The sequence below is a fragment of the Lepeophtheirus salmonis genome, chromosome 14 (assembly GCF_016086655.4).
Source record: "Lepeophtheirus salmonis chromosome 14, UVic_Lsal_1.4, whole genome shotgun sequence".
Taxonomy (NCBI): domain Eukaryota; kingdom Metazoa; phylum Arthropoda; class Copepoda; order Siphonostomatoida; family Caligidae; genus Lepeophtheirus; species Lepeophtheirus salmonis.
The window spans coordinates 19,691,507-19,709,118 of NC_052144.2; the positions used below are offsets into that span (position 1 = coordinate 19,691,507).

Genomic DNA, 17,612 nt, shown 5'->3' on the forward strand with positions numbered 1-17,612 from the left:
ATTGGAGTAAAAGGCAATCAAACGTAATATGCATACAAGATATACAATCTAAAGTGCCTTCCTCTTGTTTAAGCTCATATACATTATGCCTTCCCTTCGTTTGCGAAATGTCGCTTTCCACGCGTTTTTCCTTTCAGGATGTAAAAATGTAAAATATGAGGAATTTCTCCCTTTAAGACAGCCATGCTTGACGCACAATAATTCACAACTGAACCTTACAAGCGCAATATTGTTCAAACAACGTTTGTTCTATACATTCACACCTTAACAACACTTTGTCATATGATCCGATGTCAACAATTTGAACAAGATATATTTTGTTTTTAAAAAGAACGGGAAATACGAATTTATTTATTCCCCAACATAATGTGTATGTGTGTACAAATGAAAATCCTTTAGAAAACTTACAGAAATACTCTATAATAGCTAAAGGAACAAAAAAAGATATTCCCTTATTTTTGTAGATCTAAGTATAACTTAAAGCTAGATATATATTGACTCTCATTTATCAAAAGATATATTCGTCAAAAAGAAAATGCATCGCATTACATAAATGTTTTATTAAGTTATATTTTTAATTTACTTATCAAAGGAAGTTCATCTTATTCACTTTACTTATAGTTATACTCCGTGTTGGATTCGAATCAAAGTTTTATAGTTCGTCAGAGTTGAAGTTTTTAAGTTCTGTGTCAAGTGGAGTTCGTGTTAAGAAAATATATCTATTGTCAAATTTGGGTGGAATTCGAGTTTTTTGTATTTTCAGTATATTTTGTAACGAGTTTTTTTTTTTTTTTTTTTTTTCATATTTATATAATCAGTAATGTAATTTGTTTGGTAGCTTGTTTTTTTTTTTAAAGTTGGCAAACTGTCTTATATTTTTATTTTCTTAATCGGCTATCATTATTGTTTAATTCCTGAGGAGGGGTTTCCTTTCCTACTAAATATAAACTATCCTTAATACGAGGGTGATTTGAAAAGTTTTCAACCTCAATGTGAGGACGACAGCACTCGTAAATAAAAGCTAGTCACATTCATCTTGCACCTGTTGACAGTTACACACTAAAGACTAGGCCATTTTCGACGTGATATTGTTTAAGTGAGTTGATCTGAGTGTTTTTGTGAAAATGAACACTAGAACTTTTTTATTTTAGAGTTTGAGTGAATTCAACAGCACTAATACTCAATCTCGATCTACATAACTGCAAATATTATGTAAAATGTCCTTTATAGTCACTCACTCAACTAATGCCTTTATCATCAATAGAATAAAAGCTCCTCTCACAAATGCTTAAACAACTGCTAAAAATAATAAGAACAAAAATTGCACCACTATATACATGCATTTTTATTGAATCAGAACCTTTTTCCTTATTCATTGAACAAAGGAACATAACATGTATTAGAGTAAAGTGGAACATAGTCATGTAACGTTTATACATTGTACTTACAATTACGTTTACGGGGAGTGTCTGCAGGTTTATATAGGTATATATGGGTCATTCCACGTCAAGGGTGCACACTTTTTGCAATTTACGGAATGATCATCACTGTTTTTGATGATTTTTGGTGAGCTGACTTTTCTACCTATATGAAAATAGAGAGTGTGTGAAATATTAGGGTTCTGTGCCTCACCTGGGCCGCTCAATCTTGGGCCTAATGCGTTGGAGCAGTGTTGTTCAGAAGGGCATTATTCCTGTCATAGTGGCTTGATTTTAACAAAAATTACGTCAAAAGATGCACAAGAACACAAACTATAATTTATAAATAACAATAATCTTACTTGAATCAAAAGTTAAAGTTTGGGGCTCTGGTGCGGCCATCAAAATGGCACCCCTGCCAAGCAGCAGAACCGATTTTTTTTTTAATTTGGTAGAACATTTTTCAATATATGTTTTCAAACATATCCAAAATTCAGAGTGGGATCTTAATGGGGTCACTTCCAATGAGAGCATTAATTAAGAGTATGTAGAGCCGCTTTTATAGTATATTAGTATTATTGTTCTATATTTAAACTCATATTTTATATAATTTACATATTTTCTGTTGATTAATGAAATAAATTAGGATTATAAATGGGTAAGTATAATATAATTGAAAATTTAGATCTAAATAAACCATAGTGCTCACTGAAACGTTTGAATTTTCAAAATAGGGAGAATTTTATGTTAATAAAAGAAAGTTTATCTGTATGTTAAGATAAAAACAGTTAATTTTGATATAATAAATAAGAATGTAGTCATATTTATTAATCCTGCAGGTGTTTTTCATGTAGCATTGAGCTCACCAATGTAGTGTTCTAGAGACTGAAGTACGCATTGGCTCATCAGTCAGAACGTCTAATTAGTATTATTTTTCTTTACGTTTTTGTTTTTGTATACCTGTGAAAACGGTGAGTTACACTAAGAATTTCTTGGGTTGTATATCTTCTATATTTTCTACGCAACGTGTGTCTGTTCGACGACGTCCAATAACTCTGGAAAAATATTTTGCTTATAAATGTATGCTCACGAGGATTTCTACTAATGTTACATTCCCGTCTGTAACCTATAGTGCTCTTCGCTCACAAATAAGATAGTGTTTTCAAAATTGGGAGGAATCATTAATAAGAGCATTCATATTTTGCTCTTATCAAACTTTTTTTTATACAACCTATGCTCACCGCTATTTAGGCAATATTCACATTCCTAATGATATCTAATATGTGAGGCTTGACATTTCTGATAATATATGGATAGCATATTTAATAGATACAAAATTTATAATCCACTCCAAAAGTAATGCTTGAATGTTGGTTAGACACACCCAATTAAGTAAATATTGACCTTTTTTGAAGCTCTCTTCCATTTTTTATTAATATAAAATATATAATTAGATTCTGATCAGTATATCTTAATCTAAAATATATACTTAAAAAAAAAATTATTATTATAAATCCAAAAAGGGTACACTGTATAATTTTGCCCATACGTCATACTTTCTCTTTGTATCTCAAAATTGGAGACAGGGACAGCAGAAAGTTTTAATTCAATTATCGAAACCTTTTAATAATAAAGAAATAACTTCACTAAATAAAGTACTGCCGTTATTTATACGATGTGATCTCCTCCGCCTTGTTTCCTCAGTCTATGTGTCGACTTCGAGTACCTCTTTTCCCTCCCCTCACCCTGATACTCCTAAGAGATAAACTCATAACCAACCTTTTCCACATAATGAGACCTTTCCTCTAAATGTGCGATCCTCCAAAAGTCTAATTGTCCGAATATATCGTAAAGTCGAGGTCCATCTCCTCCTGCTCCAATGGAGATAAATATTCCTCACCTTCCAAAGTTATTTCCTCAGTATGTAAAGGTTGTAATAATTCAATTTCAACTTTCCGCTATCGTTGTCTCCAATTTCGGGATAGAAAGAAAAGGTATGACGTGTGGTCTTATACAGTATACCCTTCAAAAATCCCAATTTTCATTGTTTTGATCATGTTTCCCAAAATTTCCTCGACTTTGTACTCAAAGTAAATAAAGATTAAGCTTGTTTGGTCAATGTTGGAGCATCAGCTTCCCCTAATATTTATAGAGAGTGTACTAATAATTAACATAATTCTAATGCGTTATATCCTACATTGTGTTTTATACATTAACATATGTTCAAAGTGTAATCAAAACTGTCATTTAAAAAATAATCCTGGAGTGTAAATATTTTGCAGATGAACTTAGAAATGGGTACATTTGCGAATATTACATTTATTTTTGTTTAAATGAATACCGAAGTATCGACTATGTTTGTTAATACAAGTCTATATTCATATACATTAGAGTGTATATTATTTCTTTTTTTGTAAAAAACTACACATTTGTAGGTTTAAAAGTGATATTACGGTTTAATAGTAGAAATATCTATTTTTATTATAATTGTCATTGCACTTGGCCTCAAATGAACTGGAAGGTCTTTTTTTTTTAATATCAAAGTAGCTCATACTAAATTTTTATTACAATTTTACAGTTACATTATACATATTTTTTTAGTATTTTTAATAAAGTTTCCCTAAATAAAGCGAGTTGCAGTCTAATATAAATATTGAAATTATTCAAACAGAAAAAGACAAAAATGTTAGGACGTCCTCTCAACAATCATTATTAATATTTGTGTCATTTTTTTAGGTCATCATGAGACACGGAGGGAGTCACATCGCTTCTACTTCTCATTTAGAGTCGAATAGACTCATAAGTAATCTCATTGTTACGAATGTGGAAATGAAGGATTCTGGAAATTACACATGCAGATCTTCTATTACCAGCACTCAATCTACCGTTAAAGTTCATATACTTGATCAAAGTAAGAAAATTTGAATAATATATTAAGAATCTAAAAAAATTTTATACTCAATATCAAGATATTTTTATATATTAGCTTTTTACTGACGTCACAAATTGCACACTAATCTATTGTTGTGTGGGTCCTTATTTATTTGGTCCAGTCCAGCCTTAGAACCAGTCCTTAACTGTCGTTCCTCGGAACTTCTTCTAAAAATGTTGATAGTTAATTAAACCCGATATGGGATGCTAATTAATAGAATTGCACATATCTTACGAAAACTATTCCTATATTCATCACAATACAATTGTAATACGAATATATTTTTATTACCTAGCTGTATAATTTATTCTATTAAATAATGGAATAATTAAAAAAGTAAAAACACTCTCCATGGCGTCACTAGGGATTGATTTTACTTTCTTTATGTACCGACACGTAGAGTTGGACAAGACAGCGGTTCTCAGTTCTAAAAAGGGACTGCCACAACGCTATAATTAACCAATAAAAGGTTTTGTTGTTTATGTATGTAATTACAGATTTTTTTAATTTAAAAAAAAAATATAATTTCGAAAAAAATAACTTAACTGTAAATAGAACTAAAAATGTTTTTTTTAAATAATAAATTTGGTTGTTTACGCCTATAATAGTAACAAGGTGTATTGCAGAAAGTGGGCTCACTGAATTACATACGTAAGCATTATTGCACTTCACTTCATAGAACAGTACGTAAGAATTTAAAGTTGCTACTTAAGGATGATAATAATAATAATAAAGAAGTTATGTGACCGCAATGCGTGCCGAATCACGTCAGGGTTTTACCTTTTACAGAATCACGACTAGAGAATCAAATAATATTAAATGTCGGTATGTTTTAAAAGAAGAACCAAAAATTAACGTGGTCACCAGGACCATTGAAGACATTTTGGGAGGAGAACAGCTTTGCAGTTATGACGTTTCTTTAAATTAGCTGCAACCAGCTATGACATAAAAGAAATATCCCAGAACACCACTCCGTATCTAGCAATGATATAAGCAGGGATTACTCCGATGTCGATCATCAAAAATGAAGTGAAAATTTGTTATGTTCTTCTATTTATAAATTAGTTAATATCATGCAGCAATTAATCCTCCTGCAAAAGACCTTATTAAAGGTCAATGAGACTCATTGACTAAATGGAAAAGGTGACGACGAGTTTATTAGAAGCTTTGAAGCAAACTCCAATTATTATTTTCAAAATAATCTTTGAAAGCTGCAAAACATAAACAGAAGCCTTACTATGATTAAAAATCTTCCCGATAAAAAATGAATGTGACTTTAAATGGGCTTAAACAACGAGTCTAAGTATGATCATCGTCATATTAAAAATAAAACAAGCTGTTTTCAACATATTTTGGGTTTTATACCAATCTCTCTTATTGTGTAAGTCTTGTTGTTTAGAACCTGACCAATGTTCCTTATTTTATTAAGCTGTTATCATTATTCTTGAGGAGAGAACATCTAAATATTGATACATGTGAGTTTGTGCATGAAAACAAAGAGTATCTCAGAGAATTTTTGGGGGAGTTATTTTCTACATTAAAAAATCCAAGTTATTGAGTTAAAATGTGTCTGTTCGTCGAACTGCTAGTATGAACATAAGATTATTTTTTAACGTTCCATTCGGATTCAAATCGATTTTACAATGCGTAAGTATAATGAATATCTAATGAAGCATAGAGTACAAAGCCCACTGGTGTAGGTACACTTTGTGTGTTTATTTCTAGGTGATTTAAATATTATGTACAAGTTGCGATTTCTTCGTCTTACAATGCATGATTTAATTACAACAATGGATAATTCTAATCATTTCATTTTGATCTATTCTAATTACATGGTTATTATTTTTGGATCAATACAACTGTGGGTATTTGAATTTTAAATTATACCACAGAATACTTATATCTTAGTCATTTGTATTAAACTCCACAAACAGTATTTATTAATATGTTAATTATTCAATTACTGCATAATCCTCATCCCAAGTACTTGTAAATACTTCATTTAAAATTAGGCATCTCATTTTTCGGTAGCCAATTGTACTGTTTGCTAATAAAAATAGCAAATCTTTTTTTCTTCTTCTTGTTGGCTTTCATTATTGTTTTATTTAATATATCTACACATATATGTAGCCCTTACACAAATGCATAATATGTCCCTTATCATGTAGCATTTAGATATATGTCATAAAGCAACAACAAAAAACAACTACCAACACATTGGATGAAAGCAAAAATATACCATTAAAGAGGAAAAACACATATTAAGAGTGATAAATGAGACATGTCTTTTTCTTTTTTTAATTTTTGGGGTTAGTTTATTTTATTTTTTCCTTATTAAAAAATTTCAATTAAAAAGAACACTCTACATATATATAAACATTCTTTATAAAATAAAACATCCTTTGATTATCCATGTACCATTTACTCCTCTACAAAAACTCCCATAAACTCTACATTAACAAGCATAACAATATTATAATTTAATGAACTTAAATCAATTTGATAGAGAGAAAAATTGAGTATAATGTGTAAACATACAAATATACTTTTTAACTATTATTTTGGCATCAGGATATAAGGTTTGAAAATTGAGATTTTATTTACTGTTTAAAATTTCAAGAGATAATTACTTCATCAATATTAGCATATAATGATGCCCTATGTACAGGGGTGAGCAGAAGTATCCAGACATATTTCTAATTCTATTTTTTTAAATCTAGTGAGTTTATCTTGCTAAGCTTTAACTTCACCTAAAATTACTGTTCTTAGAGAAACACTTTTGTTTTTATAATTAATCTGTTCAGTGTCACCATGAAGCAGCAAGAGGATAAACGCAAAGGCATTGCAGAATTGTTTGAGCCCAGCAACAGTGCTAAGGCAATCATGAAAGTCAAAAAATATACCTAGAAAAAGTCCTAGATTAGGACTTCTTACCACGAAGATGAAGGGCATCAGGTTACAAAGAGGCACAAATTCTGCCAAATTTTTAAATAAAATCCAAGCTTTATAAAGCTGTTTAGTGATGAGTCAAATTTCACTTTGGACACTGTCTACAACCCAAAGAATGAACGCTGGATGGCAGTGGACAAAGATATGGTTCCTCCTGTGATGAAGATCAAGTTACTGTCTAAGGTAATGGTGTTTGGATTGATCACCTCTGACGGGAATGTCATACCGGCTCGCATTTTTGACAATAGTCTCAAGTTGACCTTCTCAGTGTACTTGGACATTCTTAAATATTTTGATGCCATAGCTGGAAGCCACACACCCTCTAGATACAAATTTCATGGGGATTCAAGACTCAGCATCTTGTCATGTTGCCAAAACTGTCATGATTACCTTGAAAGCCTTTTCCACGTTGTTCAAAGCTGATGAGTGAGTGACCTTCCAACAGTCTTGACCTTATCCTGTATGATTTTTAGTTGTGATCAGAGATGAGAAGGAAGGTAAACAAAAAATAGCTATAGCTCTTTGAGATCTCGGAAGCTCTCCGTGAAGAGGAACACCAAGAAAGATTTAATAAAATCCTGCTCAGCCTTTATGTCCTATTTATAGTTAGTGGTCAGTGCCGCGGGGGATCATATTAAGTGATATAACAACTAATTGTCCAATTAAAATTTCATATGTACCAAATTTTGTCTTAAAATGCAATCTACTACTATTTAAACTTACTTTAAAATATTGTCCTGATACTTCTACCCAACCCTGTATGTGCTTCTTTTAAAGGCAAGTATATAATTTAAACCTTTATGAGCATTCATACTATCTAATTACTTTTTCAATTAACTCAAAGATGAGTGACCATTGTGAAATAAATGCATAATTAATAGTTTGAATTTTGACGTTGCTTCTGTTCCCACTTTAAATCTTAAAGACACGTTGGAATTCGACGCAAAAGTTGTGCTATATAGCAGTATTTCCAATTACGTCATCATAGATATCCTCTAGTGAGATACTCATCAATCGAGACCTCATTCAATTTGTTTTACTTTTGCCCAAAAGTGGCTCCTGTTGTAAAGTGCTTGGATCTATGAAAAGTACGACCAGAGACTAAGCGCATTGGATTGGGTGGTAGTATTAACGTCTTCGACATAAGGAGAAAACCTGGAGATTGAATACATTCTTTTCAAAATCTATAGGACAATATGTGTTGTTAAAAATAAACAGTGGTCTACTCAACCAAGGCTAGAGGAGTATATAATCCAGCCAATGGATACCCTAGAACACATCTCCGAAATCGAAACCGAATAAATATTGCTCCTGAACTAAAATCTCAAAACCAAGGTTCACAATAGTCTGTAATTTGGACCAAAGTATAATCTGCTATTAATCTGGTGGGCCAGTAATTTCCTTTAGTGTAAGATCAAGTAGCTCGTTTGTACAAGTTCCATGAGCAAATTTTTATTTAATTAAACTTTCCAATTTTTGAGTTTTCTAGAGTCAATTCCTTTTCTTTTTTTTTCTTTTTTTTTGTGGGAGAGGGGTCTTTTTGCTGCATACAAGATACCAATGATATGTACAATGATACTGAATACGTCACGAGACTAAGTCTGCTATATACGTAAGAGCATAAGCCTTGGGAATCCTAAGATATTTAATTCAAATTTTTCTGTTGTATAATTCTTTATAATATTATTTTTTATCAAAGACAATACGATACATACGAAATACATCAATGAGCTAGATTTGGCAGGTAGATTGTATATTAAACCTCCTCCTCTAAATTAAAGGCTCTAAAAAAATAATGTCCAAAAAAACGAGTATTTTCGATTACTGGAGAAGTTACTGAATCACTTTTTGTAGTATCTTGAAAATGTTATGACAACAACCTTTAAGACGGAGGAACCAGTATGACCGAAAGAAAATAAGAAGTCGTGAAGAAGTTAGAACAATAAAAACTAATATTCTTTTATTTAAAAGATCAAAAATTAAGTTTTAGATCTCTAACTCAATCTATCTTTGAGCTTCTTAGTTCATTCTTGGAGACTCTTGAGTTTTATATTGTAGTTAGTACATTGCTAATGGATTCATATAACTCATCTTCTGATAACTATTGAATTCTGTAAAAAATAGTTTCAACAACTTTCACCATTTTTACCTCAAAATATCTCGAACATTATATACTCTGATTTCGATAAAACTTTTATCACAACAAGATAAAAGCAATAGCTCACTTTTTAAAAAAAAGATTAGAGCGGTATGGACTTGGGGGATATAAGAAATTTAATGGTTCATGTAAATTTAGTGACTTATAAAATTTCACATTTAATTTTTTTTTCAAGGTGTAATGCTGGTAAAGTTAAACAAATCCTGGGATCTCAAAACTCAAATTCACGAGTAATATTCATATATTTGTTATAATTTATTTTAAACACAAGATCAATGGGTTTGATTGAGCCTGCTTTGATTTTACATTCTTTTATAACTACCAATAGGACTAGACTAAACCGTCGTTATTGGTCCTAAATAAGGAACAACACAGTACTAAGTAAATATTATAGTATTACAATTACTCCTAAGAATGGTCTTTGAAGTCCATGAGCATAATTAGAGTTGTATAAAATAAATCCTAGAAAGCTGAAGCAATATATTGTATTCCTGTATATACAGGATTTTTTATTTCCTGAAGCTGTTATAATTATGTATTTCTTGAGAAGGAAACATCTAAGTATAAAATAGAAACTATTAAATATGCCCATGCAAGACGGAGAACAACAAAGGAAGTTATCTTGGTAAGTACTTGTTGGAATCGGAGTAGAATTGAAGACCGACTTCGGAGTAATCCTTGATAAGTTGATCTTATCCAGTGGTACACCTTTTATTATTTTCAATCCAACACGATATTAGTTCAAAATCACGGAGGAGGACAGCACGACATCTTATTTCTAAACAATGCAAGCTGAGACGATTGGCAAGAGAAAAGCTCATGGACAACTTTGTTTTCACTAAAGACGGAGCTCCGTCTCATTACACGGCTGAGAGACAACTTTCCAGAGTTATAGGACCTTAACATGTGGCTACCCTCTTCTACAAACAATAACCCCTTAAACTACTCTATCTAGGTACGTCTAGAGGAGAGGGAGTGTGCTACTCCGCACAGGAGTTTCCAGTCTCACTTAGTTTCCATGAATGGACCTAGTTCGATCGAGTTTGACTACATAGTGTAAGTCTGTAACGAATTTAGGCCTCGTATTGGGATGATTATTAGAGCTAAGTGCTCACATTTTCAATTGCAGTTGTGCCAAGTACTATTTTCAGATGATTTTGTAAAATAAATGTCCCACCAAAAACTTTTGTTTAAATTTTACTCATTAAAAATAGAAAATAATAAAATGTATACCATTAGATACGATCAACCCTGGAATTTGTCTTTATTTCCTTCTTCTCATGGCTGCTTGCAGCTGATTTAAATTAAATGTCATGACAGCTAAGCTGCTCTTCTCTAAAACCTTCTTTAAATTGTCAGGGTGGGCACGTAAATTTGAAGTTTCTTTTTAAAAGACCAAGAACTCTACGGAGCGTACATCACATTTTCGTAATCAAGAAAATCGAATGTTCTTTTGCTGGTGTGATAGGGTGCCCCGTATGGCTGCCAGATCCAAGGCTGGTTTTCATGGTGTTGCGGATCTAGGGAAATACTTTGGTGATTAGAACACTGATGTAAACCTTGGCGTTGATCTTCAGGGCCTGTTTGAAGATGAAGGGCGGTAGTACGTGACCTTCGCTGCTAACAACGCCAAGAACCATAACTTGTTTCTTCGAGTTATTCTTCTGGGTTTGATTAAAAAAATTATATTCTGAGAAGAAAATGATAACATCTTTCATGGGATTCTTTTGTTTTAGCTTGATCAAAATCCTCTGCTGGTTGACTCTTTTCTCTCTGTTTGACGGGGTAAGCAGCTATCCCTTGCAACGTGTATAGCATTGGTACTGTACATCTTCATTGATGACACGGAACTCTACGTTGATGCTGCAAGCGATCACATTCATCGATTGGTCAAGATTCTTCTTAATTTTTTTGTTTATTGTCCTCAACAAAGCAGGAATTTCGACGATTTTGACCACTTCCAGGTAACAAGGCTTCCGTGAAATCATCGTCAGTGAGTACTCGCCATCCCGCTTGATGTGTTTTCAGAATTTTTGGACGAATTGAGTACTGCATTCGACCCTTTTAGCCAAAAACTAGACGTCTGTTCTACCATTTAAACTGCACTAAATAAACTAAAGTGCACAACATTTTTGTTCCTGATTAAAATAAACGTTTTTTTCGTAAGGGAGCATAATAAGCAAGTCACGTGGTAGTGTAACATTCCTACCAGGCATACTCTTCGTTAGTGGGTGAAGTTGTTAGTTGTTAAAACCAGTATGTAGGGGTATGGGATGAGGGCAGAAAAAATTGTGAACGCTTAAAATATATATAATGAAAGAAAAAAATATTTATCTAAATGTAATCAATACATGTTTTTATGGTGATATTTTTTGTCAAAGTTATGTAGATGCTTCAAATATTTTTGCATATAAAATATTTTTTTCCTCTTCGTAATTCAATTTAATCATTTGTTGCAAATATTGATAGATACAACTATGAAAAATAAATATTTTTTCCTATATTTCCAATAAATGAACATTAAACACTCATATACATCAATAGTTACTAACAGTCAAATAAAATTAAATATTTTATATTCTATATATATATTAAAGTATTGTGTGTAAAGTCACAAAATAATGGAACATGATTTTTTGTGAGATTAAAAGATTTTGCTTCTCTCTTTTTTTCGAAAGAAAAAGTCGTTTTGTTAACGTCTCCGGATTTAAATGGACCAAAAATAATTAATAACAAAGTCTTCAAGAGTGCAGCAAACATCAAAGATATTAAGCTGAATTAATATGCATGGATGGATATATTTGCGCATTTCATAGTTTTTGAGATCTTAGCCATCAGGGATATGAAGAAGAATTTGTATAGTATATATACTTCCACAGTGCAGAAATTGTTTATTTATTAAACTCGAATTAGGTTTTGCCATCTATAAATATCCCTTTTATCAAATAGAGAATAGTCTGAGATCTAAAAGTACTGACGTGTGTGTGTGTGTGTTTGTTGGGGAGTTGTTAATATTACATTTACTATAATTTTGCAATTTTTGTAATTTTTGGAAATAGCTACTAGCAAATGACCCAAGGGAAAGAGTTATACACTCAGTAGAAGAAGAGCATGTTTTTCCTTCTTGTTGCTAATTGGCTTAAAATTGACAGTTCCCAAAATTTGAGTGTTATTTTTTTCCTAATAGAATGTTCCTCACAGTAATAGGAAGATGATTAATTGGCACAAAGAAACGGGTTGTTTCACGCATAAGACATATACAAAAAAGATTGCAAGATAATGTAATCCCCAAGCTAAGGGGGGAAACACAAATGAAGGGTCAAAGCAAAAAAGTATAAGGCAATAACGACAAAAAGCGAATACATCACAAGGCGAAAACGTAGAAGAAGGTTTCGTTCAAGGAAAATCTTTTATCCCGAATTTATATATATATATATATTCGGGATAAACAAATAGAAATAAATAGTTGGCCAAAACATTCCAATTGTAATAGTAAATATGTTTAAAAAAATAGAGGGCGCTTCGAATATTTTTAATTTCAATATAATTGTATTTAGTCTTTCGAAATATTAATAATGGAGTTGGGAGATTGTTTTGACTATAATTCAATATAAGAATCAATGATTATTTATTCTTAAATTGAATAAAATTCGTGACTGTGCACCAAACTTTGGATCCTTGAATCCTCTGGCTTTCAAGTTTTCCAAAACGTGATATAATTTCATGGCTGCCAAACATTTTGAAATAGATTTTATTCGTATGACTATATGGCTTGATTCAGGAGATGAATCAAGGACATGATCATTAATAGATTGAAAGAACTAACACTATAAAACTGGTCAAGCTTATAGCGAGAAACACCCTGTATTGGTTTGTTTTGATCAACTATCTTTTATCTCTCGTCTACTGTAGCGAACTCAAGAATTCCTCTTACTATTGCTCAATATAATCACTGAAAGTTTTTATCTCTATACTTATATCCTCCATACAATAATAAACAACTGAAAAACAAAGGTTCAAGCACACCCACTACAAATGGGGTAGAAGAACTGAGAAATTACTACAACGCATAACATAATTTCAAATGTCAATTTATCATATTTTTATGGGGGGGAATATTAATTTGATTTAAACAGTCAAATAAATAGTTATATAAATAATCAGACTATTGAAATTCATTAATCACAGTTTTTCTACAAACTATTTAATCCCAATATCAAGTTTATCACAGGCCTCTTTTCTAGGTATACATAGATATATATTCGACTATTTAAATCTAATTAATGTGTGTTTTTTTCCATAAAAATATAGCTAATGGCTAATGATTAACAGAAATCCTATTAAACTTATGCAATGTCATTGTAGTAATTTCTCAGTTCTTCTAAACTATTTCTAGCGGGCGCGTTTGACCCATAGGTTACAGGTTTCGAGTATTATATGGTTATATATGGTCCGTTTTCAAAAGGACAGGATTACAATTTCTTGTTGATCCCTCGTAGTGTAGTATATTTATAAACGTTACCGCCAATATGTATAATTAGGCATTATATGGAATATCTAGGTAATTAATAATGGTATTGTAAAATGCTTGTTGGTGTCAGGTAAACTATATACTAAATGAAATTTTTGTATACCTTTCCTAGGTATTCCAAATGATGACCAGTAACTGTTTAGGCAAAGTATTAAATGGCTGAAAAGATGGGATTAGAAAACTTTATTATGAATTAGGCATTTAAAATAATAAACCTTCAAAATAGATATTATTTTCAGAAAAAAATGATATCAAAACAGAGACTGAAAATGGAAAAGCTGGAATGGGACTAGAAATTATATTATTCGAAAAATCTTGTTACATTCGGAAAAACTGAGTTATAAATATTACTTATTGCATCCACTTCTTGTCCAATTCAAATGATTTAGTTCATGCCAGCTCGATGTGGATGTAATCGAGATATGATGTTGATTAGAGGAAATAAGTTAACATACACAAAACACAAGGGCCTATACACTATGCTTGACTTTGTATTGTTATTTAGCTTCACATGTATTTATTATATACTTTGCCAACATGTGACCCTGGCATTATGTATAATATCTAGGTAATGCATAAAATGTCGTTTTTTATATAGCTTGCCTGAGACCATCAGGCATTATATACATTATCTATCTATTATATATAATACCAAATTTTCATACTTTGCCGCTAACATATATAGATATATATTGGCCATTATATTATTTCTATGAAGAAATTTTGGGTATCAGATACAAATATAAATGTATGCCTACATTTTTCATAAAATATTACCCAGTAATATTATAATACAGTTTGGAATAAAAAATACTATGTAGGATCTTAATATTATGAAATACTTATATATAATTCATTTTAAAATCGTGAAAAATAATATGACAATCATTGTCTGTGAGTACTTAAGAGATAATAGCAGTTGGTATGATTGACTTGTTTGGCTGACTACAAATAAATTTTGGACCTTATAAAAGTTACGTGATACAATAAAGGTAACAACGTACTGACCTCATTTCTAAAACTATTGTACCAAAATTTCGAACTGAATATTTACAAAAAAAATGCCTATAAAACCTATTTAATTGTCATTTATTTTAATAACATTCCAAGACTTTGCCCAACACTCCTTATTATATGAAGAAAATCACGATTTTTTTATTTATATTTGTAAAAAAAAACAGGCCTTACAACTACTTTGAATTTAAAAATTATCAATTTATAACCAAAATTAAAAAATTTGTGGTTTTGCATAAACCTAGTGATAACTACAGAGTTAAATATACTAAAAGTAAATATATATTTTTTTTTAAATAATAAAAGGATCTACTCGACATCTTGACACTTTATTTATCATTTTTAAATGTAATTTTACACTCATTGAAATGTTCTTAAACATGATAGTTATATGCTAATGACTTTTAAATAATAACAAATGTTGAATTGAATTATATTAGATAGTACAATGATATCAAAGTCATTTACAGCACAAATGCAGTTTTGAAGAATGAATAAGGGGTTATAAAAATGATTTTTCAGCAGATAGTTCTTAATATTTGTCATAGAATATAATTAGTTTATATATATATATATATATCTTCATTCCTAGAATCATAAAAATATCAACTCTATTTGAAATAAGATAAATTAATATAATTAAATTATGAATACAGAAAGTCAGGCTTAAGATTTGGTTTTGTGTAATTCAAAAACTTGCAACTTCTTCAAAGTGTTGGGGAAATGTATATAAGTAATGGGAGAATTTGATGTGCAAGGGAAATGGGTGTGACTTCATCTATTTTATTATTTCCTTTAAAGTAACTTGTTTATATTAACTGTTCTTTTGATGACTTTTTCTCACTCTTTTTGGAATTTTTACTAAAAAAAAAGAGGAACAAAACAAGAAACTTTCTAATAACTTTTCCACTTTCTCAAACGAAAATAGCCTTAAATTAGAATGAAACGAGAATAAATTCTCTAATAATATTATTGCTGACTTCGGGTCTATAAAAGTTTTGTTTTTCTTTTCTTTGTCAATGTTTGCTACACTTTATCTTCACTGCGTGTTGTAACATTGGATTATAGGTTAACCTTCACATACGAACTATAGATTAAATATTTTCTTGAACAATGCAAAAAATGATTTTTTTAAGCTTTTAGTTTTTGGCCTTAATTTACGAGTTTTAATGTTTTTGAATTACGAGCTGGAGATTCCCGTGAATTTGTGTCTGCCAATTGGAACTATAATTACATTAGCTTAATGAGGGATTGGTTTGTCGTCACGTCACATTCATATAAGGAGTGTCTCAAAATAGAGAACATTATTTCCAAGGACTAGGAAATGCTCTACGTGGCAAAGGACACGAACGGGATTATTCAGCCCGGAATCCAACCTGCGTGTCCACCTTGATGAAAATCATATACTCCTTCTCATGTGGAGGCCCACCACTAGCCACATAATAGTTTTTAATGATACTCTACTAAACTATTAATGCATTAATTTTAAAAAAAAATCCTTTATTGTCTGTTTAATAGTCAATATAGTTTATGAAATAGTTATTTTATAAGTAAATAATTGTATATCTAACAAGATATAATAAATGCTTCATATTATTGGAAAAAAATGATTTCAGTTGGATGCTGGTTCATAAATCACATTAAACTCATATGTCAAGGTACCACTGTATTTGGAAGGTCCAAAAAGGGGTTCAATGACAGCGAATGATGGGATCAAAAAAAGCTTAACTTTTCTTTTGTCTATCAAAATAAAAAAATGGATAATCTTATTTCATTGTAAATTTTTTCTAAAAGTTTTACGATGTGTTTTTGGCTTCTAATTTATGAAATTGCACATTAAAAAAAGTATACTAGCAATAAGTATGTATGCATTTGTCTTTTTTATTCAAATATTGGAAAGTATTTTGGGCACAAATCTGCAAATTCTCATATCTAAATATTTATCAGTAAAGATGAAAAGAAATAATTTTTTAACCAAGAAAAAAGTGGGAACTCAAAACTTTCAGTAGTATGACTAAATTAAGAAGAACTTGATTTTTATGGAATCAGAAAAGACAACTCAAAAGCAATTTATGATATGTTTAAATTCTATATTCAACATTATACTTCATATATTCTCCTTTATAAGCAAAAAAAGTTTCGACACTTTGGAAAATAGATTGCAGAATTTAATAAAGGGCGTATCCATAGCGTACCACAATGTTATGAAGCCAACTTGGAGAGAATCCAAATTTGGATGAGACGTATGGAGGAAATTCTTCTCAAAGGCACTCTAAATTGCAATAGGGCTTGAGGTCAAAGCTTGATGAGGGCCACATGGAGGCAGACGAGAAGTCTGCGTTAATGTTGATGTAGAAGTTTTTGTTATTCTTGGCTGTATGGCTCTATTCCTAAGCTTAATGGACTTTTTCATGTTATAGGCAGTCCGGATGGAGATACCAGCGGTCTCTGTCAATTCTTTTCACTGACACTGGGGCAAAGAAGATCGCACACGCGTTGCCTTTTTGGTTGTTGCTCCGATATTTTTACACTTAGAGACATGAAATATAAACAAAACATGATTTATTTTTGTTTCTGCTGTTGTTTGTTTGCCTAATTGAAGCTTCTTAT

General features: G+C 31.0%; 1 protein-coding gene across 3 annotated transcripts in view; it reads left to right on the forward strand.

Moving 5' to 3' along the window:
* The window catches only part of LOC121129797 (neural cell adhesion molecule L1.1), a 297,246-nt gene that overhangs the window by 264,042 nt on the left and 15,592 nt on the right, over nt 1-17,612 (forward strand). For all 3 annotated transcript variants that reach the window (XM_071893367.1, XM_071893368.1, XM_071893369.1), the window contains one exon: nt 4,155-4,329. In XM_071893367.1, the coding sequence (XP_071749468.1) occupies nt 4,155-4,329 (175 nt within the window). The remainder of the gene's footprint in view (nt 1-4,154; nt 4,330-17,612) is intronic.